General features: G+C 34.8%; 3 protein-coding genes and 1 pseudogene across 28 annotated transcripts; all 4 read right to left on the bottom strand.

Moving 5' to 3' along the window:
• Positions 1-1075: 1075 nt before the first annotated feature.
• Positions 1076-10253, bottom strand: LOC147492203 (subtilisin-like protease SBT5.3). Of its 18 annotated transcripts, none has more exons than XR_015198045.1 (10): positions 10094-10253; positions 9385-9446; positions 8251-8294; positions 5830-5994; positions 5549-5588; positions 5326-5412; positions 3463-3656; positions 2799-2899; positions 2553-2712; positions 1076-1727 (listed from the first exon to the last, which is right to left on the bottom strand). XR_015198045.1 is itself a non-coding variant. In XM_086564999.1 (10 exons), exons 1-6 carry the CDS (start codon positions 10103-10105, stop codon positions 5403-5405), a joined length of 306 nt encoding a protein of 101 aa, XP_086421125.1. In that variant the 5' UTR covers positions 10106-10253; the 3' UTR covers positions 1076-1727; positions 2553-2712; positions 2799-2899; positions 3463-3656; positions 5326-5402. The 18 variants fall into 18 exon arrangements, 8 of the variants coding, with proteins under 8 accessions (XP_086421125.1, XP_086421120.1, XP_086421119.1 ...); XR_015198048.1 differs by having other exon boundaries at positions 9389-9446; XR_015198042.1 differs by having other exon boundaries at positions 8251-8301; positions 9385-9419.
• A 1191-nt stretch (positions 10254-11444) lies between these two features.
• Positions 11445-12783, bottom strand: LOC147492202 (putative pyridoxal 5'-phosphate synthase subunit PDX1; annotated as a pseudogene). The gene is made up of 2 exons (XR_015199437.1): positions 12752-12783; positions 11445-12210 (listed from the first exon to the last, which is right to left on the bottom strand). The product of XR_015199437.1 is annotated as a putative pyridoxal 5'-phosphate synthase subunit PDX1 (transcript).
• Positions 12784-14576: 1793 nt separating this feature from the next.
• LOC147492201 (uncharacterized) lies at positions 14577-18428 on the bottom strand. Of its 8 annotated transcripts, none has more exons than XM_086564989.1 (7): positions 17695-18428; positions 17381-17441; positions 17194-17311; positions 16647-16927; positions 15247-15450; positions 14954-15161; positions 14577-14869 (listed from the first exon to the last, which is right to left on the bottom strand). In XM_086564989.1, exons 1-3 carry the CDS (start codon positions 18387-18389, stop codon positions 17309-17311), a joined length of 759 nt encoding a protein of 252 aa, XP_086421115.1. In that variant the 5' UTR covers positions 18390-18428; the 3' UTR covers positions 14577-14869; positions 14954-15161; positions 15247-15450; positions 16647-16927; positions 17194-17308. The 8 variants fall into 8 exon arrangements, 5 of the variants coding, with proteins under 5 accessions (XP_086421115.1, XP_086421116.1, XP_086421114.1 ...); XM_086564990.1 differs by having other exon boundaries at positions 14954-15155; XR_015198038.1 differs by having other exon boundaries at positions 14954-15450; positions 17381-17481; positions 17695-18419.
• A 165-nt stretch (positions 18429-18593) lies between these two features.
• LOC147492200 (protein FAR1-RELATED SEQUENCE 5-like) lies at positions 18594-20962 on the bottom strand. Its single transcript, XM_086567439.1, has 6 exons — positions 20193-20962; positions 19696-20145; positions 19121-19262; positions 18938-19023; positions 18742-18828; positions 18594-18659 (listed from the first exon to the last, which is right to left on the bottom strand). Exons 1-6 carry the CDS (start codon positions 20958-20960, stop codon positions 18594-18596), a joined length of 1599 nt encoding a protein of 532 aa, XP_086423565.1. The 5' UTR covers positions 20961-20962.
• Between the last annotated feature and the right edge of the window lie 2656 nt (positions 20963-23618).

Below are 23618 nucleotides of genomic sequence, written 5' to 3'. Positions count from 1 at the left end.
TTATATTAGTGCAAGTAGGTTATCATAGCTTCAAGTCTTCAACCATCATGGGGTACCTGACACATGTTACTTTCCTTAATAATCAAACAAAGCAGTCACTACTGCTTCCAGTCAATCATGTTACCTCTTGAGCCATACAATCATTCACATACACTAAATGGACTTAATAGTACAAACCCCAAAAAAATTGGACTTAATGGTACAAACCCCATACAATCATTCAAGTCCAAAGATAATTAGAATAGTTCTATGAGAGTAAAAATACAATACTCATAAACTGATCAATCTATCCATGAACCCAATAAAACCATCAGTTCAAAATAAAACATTAAATATCAAGCATGTATCTACACCACATATCAATATATTAATCATCCATCCTTCGGAATAAACATAGAAAAATCAGTAAAGAAAAAAAGGCTCACCCGAAGAAAATGAGTAAACATCGTTTGTAACACCTGAAAAGCAAAGGCGCGCGCAAGTGTCTATGTCCAAGCATACTTTTTCAACCCTATGAGTCATAGCTCAAGTCATTGGCTCAAGCTCAAAAGTAGAAAACATTGGTATGTTAAGTGGAGTCACCTCATTTGGCACCAGTTCATTATTCATACCAGGTAGAATTGGCACTTGCGGATGTCACTCCCATTGGCGCTAACTAGATTTTTGAACCCGTTCAACGAACGGGGACTGTTTTTATATAATTTTTTTTAATTTTATTATTATATATAAAATATCTTAAAACTATAATTTTAAGAAGAATAATCTTAAAAAGCCCATTATGGAACACCTCTGCTATGGTGTCTTGATAAGTACCTTTGAAGCTTTATTTTGTTGCTACTTATGAAGGGCGTGTATAACAATTAATTGCAAAAATATTTTCATGGAGAGTGATGCTAATGCGAGAAGTAGAGCATAGTTCACAGAGTTTTACCAAAATATAACATATAAGTTTCCATTTCACGATGTTTTGAGGAGAAGCATTTTAAATATAAAATAGGAAAAGTTTTGTTTGGAAACATTTTTTAGGTATATTGCAAAGTAAAAGAAGAAGAATTAAAATTCTGATCGATCCCAATTATTTTTGAAGTAACTTCTTGTCAGATCATGAGTATAACCAGTAAAAAGTAATTCTGTGAGTCAGATCGTGAGTATTGATTCAAAACCATATACACTTCATCGATTTTCCTATAGGTGGTGTGAGCACCACTGCACCAGAGCTCGTTTTTCAGGACTTGAATATTGGTTTTATAAGGTCATATTGTAGACAGTAGACTTACGATATGGAGACTTTAAACTCACATGCTCATTCCCTTAACTGTAAGAAATCTTTAGTTTTGGCCTATAACAGCCTGATTATGTGCCACTGTAGGGAAGGAAATGCACAGGAAGCAGTCCTCTTGAAGGATATGGAGGCAAAAGGCGTTCTCCACTTCTCCTAGTTCTTACATACAACATATTGGTTGAGGGACACCTCAAGTCTAAAGATTTTTCTGGAACCTCTGTTTGGTGCAGAGAAATGGTTGAGAAAGGTTTTATTCACTGGTTTAACATTTGCAATGAACTTATAACCGGCCTCTGAGATGAGGGTAAGTTGCAGCAGGTGGAGCTTCTCAGCAATGATTTGTAGTAAAATGGAGTGGCTGAGCATACTGTCAATGACATGATCTATCTCTGTTGCAAAAATGTAGCAGCGGATGCATTCTTTTGTGGATGAATCCTTTCGCTTCCTGCATAAACTCCCTTAGTCGATTATCATCAATAAGGGAAATAGGTACTGTTTGTTCCAATCTGATTCATGCATTTGAAAATCAAGCTTTTATGAAATTCTATGTTGTAAAATGGTTGTAACAGTGTATAATATTTCTATATTGGCCTGGCTATTGTAAAGTGTTGACTATCATGTTCTCATTGTAAATTTTGAAAAAGATTAAGGGAGAATGGACATTAATGTTTATTAATGTACGATCAATTTTTTTCATTCCCTACAAAACACTTGTGTGACTGCTGTGGTGTTCTGGAACTTAATTTTCTTGCTGCTGCTTTTAAAAGTTGGTCACTGTTGGATTGTCTTTTTTTTCACACAGATTACCTTGTTCATTATATTATACTAAGTAGATCATACAAAGAGCTTTTAGACTTCTCCTAACTGACTTGCCCCATCATGGGCACACGACCATCAGTAATCAACTGACGATTTATTTAATTTACCTCCTTCAGCTACGACATGAGTAGAAGACACTCACTCCCTTGCAACATAACATTACTTAAAAAAATAAGGCAGTTTTTCACAGAAACATCATCTCCCAAAAAGAATCAGCTTCCCAAGCAAAATAACAGTCTTCCCCATATTTACAGTCCTTATTGTCTTTTCACAGAAACATCATCTCCCAATCATTTGTAGTTAATAATTTGTTTTTGCTTATGCATTGTCTAAAAGGCCTCTGCATTCACATCCAATTGACTCTTTAGAAGTGTTCCATAAATGCGCTTTTGGAATGATTTGCCCTAGCAACTAAATAAGCAATCAAATACCCAATAAGAACAAAACGTACCTTGTGATTATCTTTGTCATTAGGGACACAGGGTCACGGGGTTAGGTTTCTCAACTAACACCTTGGCCCCTTTGGCAGCACCTTGGGGACGTTTTTAACCGCATTGACCACTTTGGAAGACAGGAGGCTCTGAATAACAGGACTAACTCGTAAGACTTTCCTGTCATTATTCTCAAGTTAAAACCCACAAATTCAAAAAAAAAAAAAAAAAAACAACAACAACAACAACAAACAATATAATCTTACCCAATAAAGTTTCAAAGCTAGCAAAATTTTCATCTTTTTGCAACTTAATGTTATCTCTTGCCCATCAAAATCAGTAGTCGGAAAAAACCATACCAAAGCTCCTTATTCACATTAGTTTAAAAAAAAAGAAAAAAAAAAAAGGAGAATTAATAAGTGGGAAGACATAATTACTTGATTAACTGCCAATTGAATAAGCTAAAGCTCCTTATTAGAAGCCATTGAAGATATATCTAAAAATGGGTCTTTATCATTCTCTAACATAGTGTCTAATGGTCTACTGGTAAAAACTTGGAAGGAGTGTTATCTCTTGCACATCAAAATCAGTAATCTAAAAAACCGTACCAAAGCTCCTTATTCCCATTAGTTTAAAAAAAAATAGAAAAAAAGAAAGAAAATGGGGAATTAATAAGTGGGAAGACATAATTACTTGATTAACTGGCTATTGAATAAGTCAAAGCTCCTTATTAGAAGCCATTGAAGATATATCTAAAAGTGGCTCCTTATCATTCTCTAACATAGTGTCCAATGGTCTACTGGTAAAGCCTTGGGAGGTTGCACCGAGGTCTTCGGTTGAATTTTAGGAATAAGAGAATAACATTCTAGTTATTCAAAAATAATAATAATAATCTATTTTAAGGTACTACTTTTGCAATAATTAATATACCTCTACATATCCATCTCCAAAGTTCACATCATATATATGCCTTTACAGATCGATCTCCAAAGTTCACATCATTTCCAAAGTTATGAGTGCGTGCAACGTGGCAGTTGAAACTTCATGAATATCTTGTTTATGTCATTGTTGATGCAATTGCTCATTGGTACATCAATAAGCCTGTAGCCTCCTCCAATCGGGACCTAGGAAACATGCAAAACAATCGAACATTGTTAGCGTTCAAAGCAAATTGTTTATCCATTAAAACTACAAAAAATACTACATCAAAGGGTAGAGCGCATTTGAAGAAACTTCATGAAAGAAAGGGGGTCTCTATCTAATTCTGAACCTCTATCATCCTAAGCTAAATTCAATATCCTAATAAAAAATCATAGGTTATATCCATCATTAAGACTACTTTCTTCTATGTACACAAAACAGAGAACTCTAGATATCTCAATTAAAGAAGAAACTAAACATGGAATCGCATATGAATCCATTGTTGCAATTTCCACGTTTAATCAAAGTCTGGTCAAGTATCTCGTATTCGGAAGTTGAAGAGCAAGAATTCTCACAAAAATGATTTCAAGAGAGGGGGCATTGTGGGCTGGTTATACATGGAATACCTAGCAAAAACACCTATCTGCCAACTAAAATTTTATATAACCAAGAACCTCGACATATCCTATAACATAATATTAGTTCTTGAAAAATGGCAAAAGCACCTTAACCAAAATGGCAAAGTCCAGCTACGATGAATATGAACTCATCTCATTCTCTTCCTAAGTATGTAAATCCTACAACTGAAGGACTCACTTTTAAGGAAAACCAATTTTCGAATAAAAAATCATAGGTTATATCCATCATTAAGACTACTTTCTACTATGTACACAAAACAGAGAACTCTAGATATCTCAATTAAAGAAGAAATTAAACATGGAATCGCATATGAACCCATTGTTGCAATTTCCACGTTTAATCAAAGTCGGGTCAAGTATCTCGCATTCGGAAGTCGAAGAGCAAGAATTCTCACAAAAATGATTTCAAGAGGGGGGTATTGTGGGATGGTTATACATGGAATACCTAGAAAATACACCTATATGCCAACTAAAATTTTATATAACCAAGAACCTCGACATATCCTATAACATATTAGTTCTTGAAGAATGGCAAAAGCACGTTAACCAAAATGGCAAAGTTCAACTACGATGAATATGAACTCATCTTATTCTCTTCCTAAGTATGTCAATCCTACAACTAAAGGGCTCATTTTTAAGGAAAACCAATTTTCGACAAATAAAACACAAAAAAAAAAACAGAAAAATACACAACAAATTTAGGAGAAATACTTCAAGATGTATAATAAGGGTACTCAAGCTTACACAATTAATCCAAATGATGTTTCATAAGAAAAACAAACAAATACTTTAAGATGTTGATCCTTATGGCATTCAAAGAAATCAGTATGGAAAAGCGAATATATGTGTGATGATATATTATAATAGTTTGGACCGTACCAATTCAAAAATCAACTAACCACGACTGAAAACATAACTTTCTACCATCACAAACAATTATTTTTTCAATCTCTAGATATACATGATTTGCAGTTATTCTAGAATCAAACAACTCAATTCAATCACTTAAATATAATAAAATACATTTTTTTTTGGGGTAGCATTTTGTTTTCATGAAAAATCGAGCTTACCCAATGAGAGCAAGCCAGAAGAACTGAATAAGAAAGAGAGACAGTCATTCTTGGAAATAAATAAAAAAATACAACTTTGGTGATTAATCAAAAACTCATTAGTATCAAAATGCATATACTTAGATTTAAAATCATTCAAGTCCAAAATGGGGTAAAGGAAGTACCTGTTTATCAAGCTTGTGAAGAAGAATATAGTGAATTGATGACGGATTATGAACTCAAAGGCACCCATTGACTCAATTCAACAAACTCTAAGGTAACCAAGAAACAGTTAATCAGCTCGACGCATTAAGCAAAATCATTTCTTATCAATATTAAACAATACCCATTGCTTAAAATCAACAAAAGACGTATATACCATGCTTAATCATGAAAATAGAAACATACCCAGTGCTTGAATTCAACAAAAAATGTGAGAAACTTGTATCTGGGAAGAGAAACACAGCATGATGAGGAAGAGTAATAATGGATCACTAACAGAACATTGTAAAGAGATTGAAGAAAAGAAGGACCATAACGTAAGTGACGATGGATAGAAAAGTAATAGATGAATATATAGCACCTCAACTTTTGCAAGCTTCCTAGGTTTCAAACCAATTTGGGTATATGTATCCTTTGGTCTGAAGTTATTTGAAGTTTGAAAAAATAAAAAGGAAAAAGTTAATCACCATTCTCAAGGTTTCCAATGATTATATCTTGACCAAATCTCGGCTTCTTCCAGAGTGAATGAGCAGGAACTTCTCCATTCTTCTCCAATCCAAGAAAGTTCCAAGATCTAGTTATGCGTAGTTTTCTTCCTTTACTACAGAAAACTAGTATAGCACTTGGATCCTCTACATTACAATGAAAGGATACACAGAACAAATGATAAGTTATCAAGGTACAACATAATCATTAAAAGGAACATTAGTACAATGAATATATAGACAATTGGATATCAAACTGGAGATAGCATCCGTTTCTTCTTCCTCAAGCATTGCACCGAAACCATTGATGTATGTGTTTATTATATTACATAGGTCAAAAGTATTTTCAAGAGATTGGTTTTAGTGGTTATGTGTAGACGACAATGGTTTCACCGAAACCAGAATGACCTAGGTATTAGTACACATTTTCATACTGCAAACTTCATAGACATCTTTGCACTCACAGTTTAAACCATTTTCTTGGTAGCTTGCCCAAAAGAATTAATACCACCTAGGAAAGATTTAAAATTGAAACTTCATAAAACAATCAATAATTGTCGATAATATATATCTGGAAAAGGCACGACGATATAGTTTTCAGTAATATTTTGAACCTAGATTAAATATATCTTCGAGATAACTTCACTTTTCTTGCTTAATTGACAAATCTTTGAACCGTGACCAAGTGCAATTAAAAGAAAATAACCTTACTTCCTTATAACTAAAGTTTCAAACCCAAATTACGAAAACATACACTTCCATTGAGTTACTTAGCCTTCTAGTTTTGTTTATCAGTTTTGGTTGACAGTTTTGTCAGAGGGAGCTATGGTAAGTGTACTGATCAAGAAGATTTATGAGATAACACAAAACTACAAAACTAAGTTAAATCAGTTTGGTAAAAAGAATTTTCCATCCATGCAACTACTTACATATAGAACTCCATTAGTATGAACAAATAGTCAAAACCACAAAAGAGTTTGTATTCATTAAGTATTGGCACATTTAAATATATATGAGAACATATACAACTTTATATTCTATTTATTAACTCTATCCAGCATAGTATATGTAAAGTGATATAATGTCTTCAAATACCAATTACAAATTCATACCAATTTCCTTTTCTTTTTAGGTTTAGCAGTTACTACTTGAAAAATTGCAAATAACTCGGCCTCCATTGATCTCGTATAGTGTAGCAATAGACTATACATAAGAGATGCATCAATTTGCCAGGTATGCAACCAACGTATTAGACCAAGCAACCAAAAAAAAAACATACCAAGCAAGGCTATTTCATTATTGTACAGGATACGAACTCATTACTGTCTTAAGAGAACAATTTATCCATGAGGTTATAGTTAAGTGATTCACTCCCAGTAACAAATTAATGAAAATCTATTGTGTTCAATATGAAAATTAAGCAGTTATGGACATATTAACCAAATTAGTAGTTGTCGTTACATTATTTATAAAAGAATTTGCCCTACATACTAAAAACACCATCTAGAACCAAATTAGTAGTGAATGCTAATCAGAAAAATGACTCTTAGGATGAACTTTTGTTATCATAAAAGTATTCACAATACCAATTATGTAGATCTTCCATTTCAGAATTATACCAAGAACCATATTAATATCAAGTGTAGATCGACGTATGTTACATATGTCAGTAGACTTACATACATATAAATTCTTGTTAGCTTATATGCGGGAAACTTATACGATGTACAATACAAATGGCAGGTTTCAGAAAATAGATCTATCCCGTATAACTTAGTGCAATATGAAGCTATTCTGCTAAACTGCCGAATAGCATAAACAAAAAAATCAATTTCGAAAGCAAATACTTCTAAAATCGTAGGCTGATTTGTTGTAAAGAATTCAAAGGATATGCATGCAAATAAAAAAACAATCATGCTTACCACCAAAAGATAGTGTATTATTGGAATTCCCATCCTAATGTATTCACAGTCCCATGTTTCATCAGTAGTTATAGGGAGAATGTTTGAAGGTTTTAGGGAACAAAATGAGTGTATTGGTATGAGTATATTACTTTGGTTTAAATGTTAAATGAATACTCATACCAATTTTAAAATTTTCAAATGAATACACTCATTTCCACAATATTACAAAAGTCGAAATGAGTGTATTCATTTACCACACAAACAACCCCGAGTTATCCAAAACGAACAATTTAACTCTAAATCCAATATAATATTGTTTAAAGTTCTTTATCTTAGGGCATTATCTTTTTTGATACATTAGACAATACATAGGGAATATTTCGAACAGTAAGTTGCATTATCGTTAATAGTAAGCTATGTTATCATTAATTGAAATTTCATCAGTAGACAAAATTTCAATAAAATAAGAGAATGATGTGGATGGTGTTTGTGTTTTTACCTTTAGCCGATACATTAAAGCAACACAAATCCCCATTGCAATTCCTGGAAACTCAGTATCATAAAGAAGATGGAAAATGTCAAACACACAACTTGGCGTTGAAAATTGCACAGAAATCCCCAAATCACACTCTCAGAGAACTCAAAACCCCGTGAAATTATATAAGTAAACCATTAAAAAAACGGAAGCAAATATATTAAATGAGGGAAAGATAAGAAATGGGCCAAGGTTACTTAACAAACCTTTGAAATGGACGTGAGACTTTGAAAAATAAGTTGCAAATGAAGAGGAATTGTAAACAAAAAGAAGAAATGTGAGAAAGTCACTTGTTATATTATTCACCTTGATATAACATATCCAATAGACTCATTAAAGGAAAGAAAGAACTTGAGATATATTTCATACTCACTTACTCAGACCAAGGTATCTGGACACTCAATCAGACCTAACTACCCATGGTAAAACTTACTGTGAACTTGGAATAGGTGAAAAGAAAGTGGCCAAATTGGAACAATAATTCACCTACCTGAACTGCATTGCATTTACATGTACAGTGCCACTGTGCATTTCGAATATTAACTGTGGTAACCAACTTAGGAGCCCTTGGTTGGGCACAAACTAAGAACAATAAAGACTCGAGACTTCGCAACTGGGGAGCCTTAAGACAATGACACACTAAGCTAAACTTCTCTGTTTCGCTTTTCATTGTTCTCACCATATTTGACATATTTCGATTAAGCCTCCTTCGGCACACATTTAATTTGTTCGTTGACAGTTTTTGTTAGTGAAAAATTAGACAACAATAATGCACAGAGACAAAACCCTGGAAGATTTTTGCTCTCCTTTAACCTTGAATTACATGACAACCACTGAAACTTATGATAAATTGGTGAGTGTGTTTCATGGGTAAGTATAATATTTATTAACCGTTGTCATAAAGTGTTTGACACTGGTTACCAAGTACAATCGAGTTGGAGCACCCATAAGTAAAAAAAACTCTTATTTTCTATTTTGAATATCCCTGGAGGTCTTAATAATCTCCTCCCAAAAACAAACTCATCTTCAAATTCAATAACGGAATCAAAAACCTTTTTTGAGTAAAAATAATAAAAGAAGAAGAAGTTCAATGCCTACCTACCAATGAGGTTGTAGAGTGTCTTGATAATGATCTGGCCATCCACTCACAAAAATATTAGCTAAGATGGAAATAGATTAAATTTTTTTAATCACAGTGATTAGGAAAGAAATAGAAAAGTAAAATGTTCAAATCTAAGGTTGTATTGGTAGCGAATGAATTAAGCTCCATCTGCATCTTTAATTATATTGGTCTAGCATATTAAGGGTACAACTCTGACCTCTCTCTCTCAAATGATAAATGAAACCTTGAAGACAATAGAATACCATGTGATTAATGCGTGATAATGAATGCCGACTTTTATCGAAAAAATATACGACACATAACAACCATCTTGAATAATTAATTATCATTCAAGTAATCATCTCATTATGGATGATTACTTCTTACTATCGCATGAAGAATATATACCTAAGCATCCTCTGCAAGTCCCATGCTTTCGTTTCTTAACCTTACTCAAGTCTATAAGTTGTTCCTTGGCTTGAGGAGAAAACATTTAAGAGCTTTAAACACAAAGGGTACCCCAATTCAAACTAAAAAGTTCAAATCAATCAAAAGCAACCATCCCATAGTTGAATTGATACCAAAAGAAAACAAATTTCGATTTGTAACTCCATGCCGTAAATCTATTTGTCTTTCAAGTAACAATCAAATATAGATATAGTAAAACATGAAACCTAAGAAGAAAATAACAAAAGATATATATACACGGAAACACATCAAGGTATAGATTCAATGCTTAGGCATATGTTGAGGTTGAGATTCATGCTTAATATGTGGTTTAGTAGGTCAAACACTTTGGGGTTCAAAGCTTAATTAGGTAGGGGCGTGGTTCAACATCAACATAGCATCTTGGTCTCCAACCAAAACCAAATCCCGCAAAAAAAAATAGAAACCTTAAGATAATAAGCCAAAAGATAAATTTCAACCACATTTTTTTTTTTCAAAAAAAAATTGTCAATAAAACGATGATATTGTATGCTTTTGGGAGAACTTGTGGTGAAGGGGTTCATTGACTTTACTATCAAAGAGTATTACATCAATTATTTTCATGTTATGATATATCTATAGTCAACACAAACCTGCAAAAAAACTTTCTTAAAGTGTCAATTTTCCTCCACTACTTTCAAAAGGATTGAATTCATTCAATCACTCTGTTTCAGTCTAGCCCCTGAATTTGGACTTCACCATTTGTACAACGGAAACAATCGAAGACAAAAGTGCCAAAATCAAAGAACACAAACAGGAAAAGTTTGGCCCATTACAAAAATGAACTACATAGATGGTATTCATGGTCGAAGGACTCATCCTTTTTTGGAAACGATTGAATAACATGTGCTGAAATATAATGGAGAAAATCATAAAACAATTGCATCAAACTGACTTATAAATATTCATCACAATTAGATTTCCCTTAAACCCAACTCTAATTGGTACAAACCACACTGGTGCATAAACCCTTGAACAGGACGACATATGACGATTCGGGCTTCTGGCGATTTGTGGGAGGAAGATACTGGAACATAGGGTTCCACACGCCTCTGGACAATGAGTTTGGTTCGATGCGGGTAGAGAATCTCAAGAGTTGTTTTTAATTTTAGTCGTGGGGGTTTTTTTTTTTTTTTTTGGGAACAGTCGTGGGTTTTTGAGGTGGGGTTTCCATTTTAAGTGGGAGACACCTATCGCAGTTTTTTTCTCCACTTTACTTTTTAAGTGGTTCGCCGATTTTTTTTCTCCATTTTTTTTCTTAATCCATCCTGATTTCTCGTGAGTAAAAAGGGTACTTAAAATTAGCCTACGTGGACACCCTCAGAGAACAGGAAAAAGGACTGCTATTATATATATATAAAGATGTAATCATTGAATGCCCTGTAGTGCAAGTTGCATGCATCATATCCGCATTCTCAACTACTCAATGTAACGGATTCTAGCAACAACAGAGATCAACAGTAAATGCTCCAAAAATATATATATATATATATATATATATATATATATATATATAAAGATAAATATAGGATAATGTCAACACAGTTATGATAAATCAGTAGTCTGTATAGTCACGTTGATGCATTCTAAACTTATAATCTAAATATAACCAACAGAAATTGATTCTTAAACAACAACAGTACTTAAATTACATAAAAGAGAACATCTTCATAATCCTCTATGTTATCATAATAGGGAAAAACAACTAAAATTAACGATTCCCAAGAGTTTTTCCAAACTATCAAAATAAAAGGTGGATTGAAAATAACATATTGACCAAACAAATCAAACAGTAACACCCAATCTAACCTCCCATCCATCTCTTTTACTCCGAGCGTACCTTTCGATCTTCTGGTCGTTAAGATTAAGTCCCACCATTACTTCACCCAATCCACAACTCACCTCAGCAAGAATATCAGGATCACTATAATGAGTCACAGCCTGAACAATGGCGTGAGTGCGAGCTGCAGGATCCCCACTCTTAAACACACCAGAACCAACAGACACCCCATCACAACCCAATTGCATCATCAAAGCAGCATCAGCAGGTGTAGCAACACCACCACCAGCAAACTAAACAACATGAAGCCTACCAAATTGCTTAGTCTGCATAACCAAATCATAAGGTGCTACAATTTTCTTAGCAAAAGTAAAACACTTCATCATCATCCATGTTCCGAAGAACACGAATAACACCCATAACAGACCTCACATGCCTAACAGCCTCAACAATATTCCCAGTCCTAGCTTCACCCTTTGTACGAATCATAGCAGCCCCTTCGCGAATCCTCCTAAGCGCTTCGCCAAGATTACGCCACCCACAAACAAATGGGACCCTAAAATTATGTTTATTAATATGATTATCCTCATCAGCAAGAGTAAGAACCTCACTCTTATCAATATAATCAATACCAATAGATTCAAGAATCTGTGCTTTAGCCATGACTGGTATAGTCACGGCTTCGGTACAGAGGGAATTCTTCATTAGTCAGTAAAGGCGACCCCAGTTCCGATGAAGTTAATATTGCTTTAAGAAACTTGTAATAAATACTGGGAGCCAAAGTTGTTTGCCATTTAACCGATTTAGGACTAATAAACTTGGTAAATAAGTGTGAGTGAGGAAGAGCAATAAATTGGTCTACGTAAGCACTTGGTGTGAAAACCGATTCCAGTATTATGTCTGCCCTATGTGTCAAGTCTTTGATCATGCCATCATTGTTGCCAAAAAGGCATTCTAGCTCAGGGGAGGGCTTCGAAGGGAGTGATGGCACAGAAGTGTCTAGCCAATCAAACACGTTAGACATATTGTTACTCGATGGAGAATCTAGTACAGCTATATAAAGTTCAGTTCAATTGACTTAATTGATAAAAAGTTACCTGAAAAAACTCGAGATTTCAGACGAAGAAGATCAATCTGCGAATAGAAACCCTAACTTTCCCTTCAACTCGCGCGCTATTTATTTTAGGTTGGGATTGAATTTTTCTCTTGCCCACTTTGAGATTTGAGGAAATCGTTTTATTTAAGGGCCGCGGTATTGGCACCCCCATAAATGGGACTAGCACCACTTTGACCAATTCATCGGTACTAGCACCCCTCCATTAAATACACAAAAAACACTAACGGCAAGCACCTGCCGCGGGATTGCACAATCCACGGCATCGGGTTGCCGCGAGATCCCATATCCCACGGAAGGTGGATGTCGTGGGTCTTTTTTTACTTTAAAAAAAAATTTAATAGCCACCATAAAAAAAAGTTAGTTGCCGCGAGATTATTTTGTTTACTAAAATGGAGTCTTTACTTGTGTTAATTATCAAAACTTTTCTGCATTAATTTGATCACAAAATTTTATTATAGCATATGAAAATATTTACCGCGAGATAGTAATATTATGGTTCAATTGTATATTTTTTTTGTCATGGTTTTGGTGTTGTTCTTGGAGTGTATAAAGAAACTTTAAAGAAGAAAATGAGGTATATATATGTCGTGTGTGTTCAATACGCAAAATTTGAAGTGAAAAAAAAAAAACAAAAAAAAAAAAATGTTGCCGCAACTGCCTGCCGTGGATATGCGATCTCGCGGCAACCCGATGCCATGGATTGTGCGATCTCGCTGGCGGTTACTGAAGATAAGAAGATATATGAGATCTCAGCGTGAGAAGCGCCGCCAAGTAGAACTATGGGCATGTGGGGTGTAAAATGACATATAAGGAATAACCATTATTGTTTTACTTTTTGTCAAAGGGGTGCTAGTCCCATTTATCGGGGTGTCAATACCGCGCCCCTTATTTAATTGAAGTTTGAAGAGATTAGATAAGAGGAAGAGAGAGGTTGGGTTTTTTTTTTTTTTTTTTTTTTGAATTTTTGTTTTTAGGTTTATTTTTTGAATTTCTGTCATTTTGAACAATTTCTTAGTTTAATTTTGGAAGAAGAATAAGAGAGAGGGTTTGAAGAGATGAATTTTTTTTTTCAGAGTTGGAGAGTGTTTTGTAGAGTGATTTTTTGCTCCCAGCGTTGGTTCCTCCAAGCGCTCCAAGGGATTTATCAGCCATACACGTTTCATTTTTTCCATCCAAAAAAGGATGTTACAGCTGTATAAAATCTTCAAAATTTTGGATTTTACTTATTTGTCCCTCATAATTAGAAAGGAAATAAAAAGGAAAAATATAAAGAAAAAAGGAAAGTGGAATAAACCAACGTGTGTTCCTTCTTATACGGTAGTATCTTCAACTTCTTACCGCAAAAACCAGTTATTCTTTTCAATTCTTCTTCTAACCATCTTCTTACATTGTTCGATTAAATTGGGGACCTACTACATTAACAATGTGAGGACAAAAATGGACAGACTTACAGATCTTTGATTTTGGGACTGATTGAGTATGAAATCAATTAAACACCCAACAGTTATGGAAATTGGATAATATCACAATGACACTTCTGCTCATAAAAAGGTGCAGCTTCTTGGATTAGACGAATTCTCATTTAGCATGATTTTGCATATTCATATTTAATTTAGCCAAGGAAGTTGGTTACATGGAGACTGAAGTCCAGGAGAAATAGTTGTAACTGTGGTACTATGAATCAATCTTTGCCCACCCTTTTATGTGTTGTAGAAGGTTATTGCTGATGAAAAACTTGATTTTGAAATTAGTTCAATTTTATCCTGAAATCCTATTTTATAATTTATTAAACATCATATCTAAAGAGACATAAAACATTCAAACACATTTTAATCAACAAAAAAATTTGACAAGTTCAATAAAAATAAATCATACTTCTTACATTCCAAGTACAAAAGTATCATCACAAGCATTAGATGTTTAAAAGATGTGAAGTTCAATGCATCACTACAATTATCCTTTTCATCACTTAGTACTCCTAAAATGTTAATGTATATTGAACCGTTGTTGAGCATTCAATTCTTCCATTGGACTCGAAAATCCTCCCTCGAATCTATACGTACGACATTAGTACCCCACTGCTTCAATGTGGTGAACTCTGCAATTGCAAAAATGCTAACAGTAAGATTCATATCTAATTTGCAATGTACTCAAAAAAGTATTTAAACATCAACAAACATACGTTTAGCACAAGAAGCACCCCCACATTGCAAAAAATACACTTGTCAGAAAAAGGAGAATTTTGCTTTAAGCATGGCCCAACGACACCAGATACTTTGTATCTATGGGAGGCAAAGGTTTTGTTTATTTACTTTGTTCAATTTTGTCCTGTATCTCCAACTTGACTTCTAGATGTTGACAACATCTCCGTTAGACCATTCTACCTGCAACTAAATAAAGATGAGGCCAACAATAAAATGCACTTGATCACCTTGGTTCTTATGCTACGTGAAATCAACTAAGAATACAGCATACCTTCCGAAACCCAGATGGAGCTGGCTTGAATGCTAGCATTTGTTTCTCTGATGGAAGAGCTGAATATATAGGAAACGTAATCATATTTTGATTGTCTTCAAATAATTGCCTAATGCGTTCCTTGACAAGCCTTTCTAGGGATTCAATCTCTTCTTGCCCAGACAAAAATACAAGTACATCACCAGGGCCTTCCTCCAGATGAATCTAACATTAACAAAGGAAGTGTGCTATTCATCATGCAGTCACTACTTGAAACAACTAACATTAGACAAGATGTTCACATTTAAAAATAAAGATGAGACAAGATATAAGAACATTATGAAGTGGTTGTAACTAAAAGTCCTTTCAAAACATGTATGATACTGTTTGGAATGAACAGGACCTGAGGTAACTTTATGGTACTCCAGAAGGATGTGTGTCATTTCAACTCTTACTGAGTAAAAGCAACTTACAATTGGTCCACATCACCTAGCCTCTGCTAAGGCTAGTTATCACCTAATTGTTTTGCCCATGATCAGAATGTAAGTGAAAGACCATCTATAGATCTATTCAAAACACATCTGTTTCTTAAAACTTGGATAAACACAACAGTTTCCTAAATGAATACTTATTCAAGTAAGTTTCCAAATGAACTTCAGCTATGTTCAACTTTTCTAGGTTAAATATGCAGGTAGAAAGTTGAATGGATTCTCCAATGAAGGGGTTGAGTTGGGAATCGATAAGCTAAACCTCTAGAAGCATTCATTTTCAATGATACTGAGTGAAAGATTGTGAAACACAATTAACAAATGTTGTTCACTTGTTCTCCAGATTTTTTAGTAGATTGAGAATTAAATTACTATATCTATTTGAGAAAGGGAAGTAAAGAAAACATACAGTGAATAATCTAATTGATTTCAAGTTTCAAGTTAGTGACCCAATTATTTTTTTATTTTATTTTTTGGCTCAAGTAAAGTGAAATTCCATCAATAAGGGATAAGTCGAGGCTGAGAAGGCGTACATTACAAGCGAAAGACAAATATTTACTACTGAGTATATTTACAAGTGAGTCAACATTAAAAAAAATGCATCGTCAGCCCGTTTTTAAGAACATAAGACGATCCCACCTAGCTACAAAAGTTACTAACCCAATTTTCAGTCATATAAACCGACAATAACTGCTAGAATGCTAGACTAGATCATAGTCTATATGACAATAGGAACCCAAGAGTATATGATGTCAATAATGTACCTAGAAAATAGTTATGAGGGCTGCTTCTAAGAAATCAGTCTCAACATGATTAGTATATCTACAGGATGTCATTAAATAATGTATACTAAATCTGAACTCATTTCTTTTATCAGCATTAAAAAGGCTTTATATTAAAGTGATTATATATCGAGAATTAGATTCTGTGTACCTCAACAACAATCCATCAGTCATGTATTTGATCCTCGTTGAAGCCGAAGTAACCTCTGTTGCTGCTGTTGTTGCAAATCTGAGACGTTATTTTGACCGCTTAACTGATTTTGTTGTTGCTGCCCTGCAAGTATTGTTGTTGCTGAGTGAGTGATGTTTGTTGTTGCGGAAGAGCGGTGTTCTGCTGATGCAAAGACAGTTGGGACTCTGGCTGCTGCATGTAACGTAAGATGCAGGAGAGTAAACGCTCACTTAAGGATGAACATATTTACAGACCGGCTCCTACAAGATCATAAGAATATAAGTGAAGTGAAATTGGTAACTCAATCAGATGAAATGATTATGCATGCTAACAAAATGTAGAAGTATTTCTTACCTCTAGATAACTTCCCAACACCAAATTGAAAGAGAGAAGAGAACCTAAGTTCAAAAGGTACTTTATCCCTTATGGGGAGGATATCAAATTTGCAGATTTGATACTTATTCCATCCAATAGATGAATTTACCTCTGCATCCATTAAATGAAATTAAAAAAAAAAAAGGCTCACATGGGATTTTGTAGAATGAAGGAGCAGCAACATCTTAGAGAATCCATGAAGTGATAAGAGAGACCAAGAAGACAACCATAATCAAGTCCAACAGAAAGTCTTGGGATCCCAAAAGCTACTGAAATAAACCCAAATGCGTATATTAGACGAAAGCCCTAAAAATTGAGAGGAAATGGTAAAGCCATACCGAAGAGATAGAATGCTGCACTTGAAATCCCAAATACTGAAGCAACAGAACTTCCCAATACCTAAAATCCCAAAATTCAGACCCCTCTTCTTTGAATCTGTCTTTGAATTGTAATCATTTAAGAACACAAGTTAGAGTGAAAACACTCCCTTTACATGTTCACTGAATTTTATACAAACGACAAATAAAAACAAAATGTATGTAAGTTTTCTCATTTAACTACAAATCAAGACTTCCTACATAAATCAAATATAAAAACAAGTACTATTTTATTTTTCTTTCCAACAATGATGCACTACTCTAGATAAACGTACTGTAGCTTTTGCATATTGGTCGGAACCGATCCATCCCACCTGCCCAATTTTTCTTGCAGAACAGATTTCCACATTGCTGCTTCTGGCAATCTAACAAGCTGCCAACCTCGCCAAACTGGAGGTAGAGGAGCAATATCTTTTAGCACAACTGGCACAAAATGTGTTCCTTTGTTTATGTGGCAAATGACGATTATCCGAAACAATTCTTCTGGACCTGTCCTCAGCGGGAAGTACGTAACACATAATTTTGGTGGTGCTATAGTGACAAAAGCAACATTAAAAGCACTTGCGACTAAGGAACCCATGTCCGGTAGATCAAGCCATTCTTTTTCATTCATTGTAAAAGACTTGGTACACTCTAAGTTTCTTTTGTGGTTTTCAAACACGTCATGACCGTACAACTTTGTATAGTAATCCGCATATTGCATCAGCTCTTTCAACATAAGCCCCCTTATGGTCTTCCATGCTAAATCATCTGTATATCCTAACAGTGTAGCTATGGATCTATAACCACAATGCCCATCCGGAGTTACCTCGCCCAATGACTCAATCATATCACAAATCAAAGGATTAAAGTCACCCAAAACATTTTCCCACTTATGCTTGAGGTCTTCATTTTTTAGAATTATCTCCGGCCTAGTATTTTTTTTTCTACTTCTCTTCACCTTAATTTTTTTTGTTGCTTCCCTTTCCATGTCGTCATTTTCGCTGAAATCAAGCCTTCTACGTGGTAATCCCTGCATAAAGTGTACATTTTGTTTCTAATTATTATGATTCTATGATATGATAAACTTGTGACCGAAAAAATTGAAGTATCTAAAGTTGTAGTACTAGTTTTTGACATACTAATAGCATGACTCTAACTAGATTATAGTTATTTTAGATGGTACTGTCTAAATTCAATTATCATTGATCATGGAATTAAAGTCGCTTGATTGTGGTTGTCCTCCATGGTTCATGGAAACCTGCTTTGTGCCATTCAAACTTTAGTATAATTTCATTTGGTACAAAAAAGAGTGTATAAATTAAGTTATGGAATTGAATCACCTGTTGCAATAGTTGTTGAAAACTGAATGTATAAGTAGTTGCAAAGCGATTTACAGAGCCGACTCCATTTTCTAGAGCACTAATTCCCTATCACAATTCACAAATACGCTTTAGCAAGACAAATAAGAATGTGCACATAACCACTTTGTAAATGAAAATTGATCGCTTGCATTATCTATGTGAAAGAAAACCATACTTGAGTGGATTGAGGAGCAACTTCTTCAGCAGTGTTAAAATGACTATTTTCCTCGTCACTTGTAGCTTGAACAGTATTCTTGTCACCTTGTTGTCATAAAATAAAGAGATGATAAGGCCACTAAATTGTTAATTAATTAAAATATCACATCATTAACCAAATGTAAATAATATTAAGACAAACCTTTCCCGGTTCTTTTACTCTTCTTCGATTTCGTTTCCAACACGCCTTTAATTCGAGCCTTGGGACCAAAACGTTTCTTGCGTACTGGATTCCTTAAGGGTGGAATGTCACCTGATTGACTTCTAGTAAAGTTTTCCTCAATCTGCTTTGCAACATTATGTGAGCTTCCATGTGTATCTCCTTCATCATCGAGGAAAAGAACTCTAGTGTTGAAATTGTGCGAAGCATTTCCGGATATTGCAAAATCCCTTCTTCTCTTTGACCTTGCTCCTTGTCCAACCGGTGTTTGTGCACAATGGGATATTTCACTAAACCGTAGTGAGAATTCGGGATCTAAGTCATCTCGAATCACTTCCCGTTAGAGTCATACACAAGATTGGTTCAAAGCTTCCATTGTCCATCTCTTTAAATAATATCTTGAAGGGAGACTAGACACCTCTAACTCAAGGAATAATTTCAGTATGTGTTTACACAAAATCCCCTGAAATTCAAACTTTTTGCAACTGCAGCTCACTAGTTGTGTAGAATCCGTGTAAGTAACTGTCCGCTTCCTAGTATTTGCTTTTCCAACCAACCTTCATCGAGTAAGATCTTGTCTCACCATCAACACCAAGTAGTTCTAACTTTAAAGCCAGACTTTTGATGCATTGCTCCTGAAAGATCTTAAATATATTTCTTGTGTACTTCTCCGATGCTTCACGCTCAACCACCCAAAGAGTAGACAAAGTAGGTTTTGTTTTCTTGTTATTAGTATCAGCTAACCTTTCTTTCAAACGTCTCCTATTCAAAGCCTTGTCAAACTGACTTACAAATTCTCGAAGAATAAGATTTCCCGAGAAAAATTTCTTCAAAAATTTGTTAATGCTCTCACTTCTCTGCGTAGTTGTCATACCAGCACAAAAATGCTCGTGACCATAAACTTGTGCCCATTTGGTCTTCGTCTTATACAAATTCTTCAGCCATTCATTTGCTTGCACGCCATAGTCAGAAAGTAACTTTTTCCAACTTTCTTCAAATTCATCAAACTGTTTTTGTGGTTATATATACACCTTCTAAAAATCATTTGCAAAACTGTTGGGTATTTTTCGAAGACATACTTTAAGCACTTAGCCGCATTGAGATATATATGCCATAAACAAAATCTATGGTGGGTGTTAGGGAACACTGTGCTAATAGCATTGCCAATTGCAGGCGCTTGATCTGTAAAAATGGTTTCTGGGTGCTTTCCTCCCATTGCTTCTAGAAATGTCTTGAACAACCATTCAAAAGATGGTATTGTTTCATCTGCAAGCAAACCACATCCGAAAAGAACAGTTTGCCCATGATGGTTTACTCCGACCAGTGGTGCACATATCATATTGTAACCATTTGTCCTAAACGTTGTATCGAAAGACATCACATCTCCAAAATTATGGTAGTCCGACCTTGACTTCGCATCAGCAATGAAAACTCTACAAAGCCTATTATGCTCATCCCTTTTAAGCTTGTAGAAAAAGAACTTATTGGCTTCTTCCTTCTTTGACAAGTAATATAATAGGCATTGTGCATCACCTTCCTTCACAGACTCAAGACGTGTTCTTGAAATAACATTATATAAATCTGATTCTAAAAAATTCAAATATTCCACCCCACCAGCCTCAGTGCTCAAATAACCCATAATATCGTTGGTTCCAATTCCTGAGGAGCTCATATTTTGTATGAGGTCTTTTTGTGAAAGATCTATTCTACGGTGAGACCGCAACATGTGTGCATTAGTTGGATCCACAAGAGGATGATTGTGCTCTTCCACAAATTCAGTCACAACATACTTCTTATTATCGTTCAATCTTATCATCATCATTGCCTTGCATCCACTCCTCCTTTCATCTATTTTTTTAACTGGAGTTGTCTTCTGTTTGTAAAACCCTTCCCAAGAGCAAGTCAAATCTCTTCACATTATTTCACGAGCCGCATTTCGATACATCGAGTTCTTCCTAACACTAAATCCGACAGTCTTTGCATATATGTTATAGAAACTATATGCCTCCATATCACTATCCAATAACATCCCAACTGCAGGAATTTGATTATCTGAATATTTGTTATCCTCTCGAAAGTCCACACCCACTTCCTCATTACTTTCTGCATAATCCATAACACCATCATTTTCCATCGAGTATAAGGATAAACGAGAGAGCTGAGCAATGTGTGTGTGTATTTTTTTTTTTTTTAGAGAGAATGCGTGAAGAAGACTTAAGAGGTTCGAGGGACGGTTTTTTTTTGTTCCAATTTCCAACTCTTTCTGTTTTTTCTCCATCGTGTTTTGCGGTAAGAAGTTGAAGATCTTGCCAGTATAAGAAGGAACACACGCGTTGGTTTATTCCACTTTCCTTTTTTCTTTATATTTTTCTTTTTATTTCCTTTTTAATTATGAGGGACAAACAAGTAAAATCCAAAATTTTGAAGATTTTATATATTTTGTAACATTTTTTTGGATGGAAAAAATGAAACGTGTATGGCTGATAAATCCCTTGGAGCGCTTGGAGGAACCAACGCTGGGAGCAAAAAATCACTCTGTTTTGTACAATTGAAAAGAGAGTATGAAAAGGAGCCGCGATATTGGCACCCCGATAAATGGGACTAGCACCCCGTTGACCAATTCAACGGTACTAGCACCCCTCCATTAAATACACAAAAAACACTAACGGCAAGCACCTGCCGCGGGATCGCACAATCCACGGCATCGGGTTGCCGCGAGATCCCATATCCCACGGAAAGTGGCTTCCGTGGGTCTTTTTAATTTTTTTTTTAATAGCCACCATAAAAAAAAAATAGTTTTCGCGAGATAATTTTGTTTACTAAAATGGAGTCTTTGCTTGTGTTAATTATCAAAACTCTTCTTCATTAATTTGATCACAAAATTTTCTTATAGCATATGAAAATATTTGTCGCGATATAGTAAAATTATGGCTCGATTGTATATTTTTTTTGTCATGATTTTGGTGTTGTTCTTGGAGTGTATAAAGAAACTTTAAAGAAGAAAATAAGGTATTCATATGTCGTGTGTGTTCAATACGCAAAATTTGAAGTGAAAAAAAACAAAAAACACAAAAAAAATATACCGCGGCAACTACCTGCCGTGGGATATGAGATCTCGCGGCAACCCGATGTCGTGGATTGTGCGATCTCGCGGCAGTTGCCTGCCGTGGGATATGAGATTTCGCGGCAATTTGTCTGCCGTAGAACTATGTGCATGTGGAGTGTAAAAGGACATATAAGAAATAACCATTATTGTTTTACTTTTTGTCAAAGGGGTGCTAGTCCCATTTATCGGGTGCCAATACCGCGCCCCATGGAAAGAGGGGTTTTGTTTTTTTATCTATTTTGGGTTATGAACAATTGAAATCAGCAAAAAAGAGCATAGAATTCCTTTTTTAATGCCCAATTATTATAAAATATGATGTGTTAGTCTCAGAGAAAAAAAAAAAAAGGGCTGACGTGGGTTATTGAGAGCATTCTCAACTACTCAGTATTTATGGTCTTTAATGTTAAGTTTTTGTACGGTGAATAATTAGATGTATATGTACATAAAGAAGGTCAAAAAGTGGTGTGTAAAAGACCAAAAATAATAATAATAATAATTAATTGATGTACTTTATGTAGATTAGGCCTTCCTGTTGTGTGATCTCTGTTTGCATCTCTATAAACATCCAGGATGACTTTTAACTAGATTAGTGTAACAGACAGTCTTTCCTTTTTGCTTTCAGAAACATCCATCCTCAAAGCTCAGTCGTTTTTTATTATTACAATTATTATAATATTTTTTCATCGTGTATGCATGTAGATTACATTATGGGTGACAATTATTAGCTAGCATTACGTATATCGGATTAATGCATCTCGTCTGGTTGTCAAATACCGTTCTTTTTTTCCTTCGTTTTTCAGCTTCCTTTTGTCTGTCGGGACAAACTTCAGATGGGGAGATGCATGAAGTTTTATTTAGGCTATCCACCGATTCCTGCTCATGGCTTGTCAACGTTTGTGAAACTAAGTCTTGTTACTTACGTATTTCGTTACTTTGTGTATGGATGTTGGACTGAGACTTGGTTTAAACAGGAACATAGATATATTTCGAGTTCATATTCCATGTAAGATACTAAAGCTCAAGCTACTCATCCATGTATACACAAAGCTCAAGCTACTCATCCATGTATATTGCGTACAGTTGCATTGCAACTGCAACTGACTCTTTAATCGTATAATCAAGGTGGCCTCATCTCCTAGATGAATACACAGTTGCATTGCAACTGACTCTGTAATCACATAATCAAGGCTGCCTTATTTCCTAGATGAATCCTTTTGTAGGACACTTGTACTTGGTTTTCTCAGTTATCATCTCACCTTGCTAGTATCATTGCTTGACGAGGGATGCATAATGCAACAAATTCAGCGTTCTACGTCACAATCATGCATCTTGCTTAACCATTAATCATGTATCTTGCTTAACCATAATCTTGAT

The sequence above is a fragment of the Coptis chinensis genome, chromosome 6 (genome assembly GCF_015680905.1).
Source record: "Coptis chinensis isolate HL-2020 chromosome 6, ASM1568090v1, whole genome shotgun sequence".
Classification (NCBI taxonomy): Eukaryota; Viridiplantae; Streptophyta; class Magnoliopsida; order Ranunculales; family Ranunculaceae; genus Coptis; species Coptis chinensis.
The sequence above is the reverse complement of the archived record's forward strand: the minus strand, read 5'-3'. Positions and strand labels throughout refer to the sequence as shown.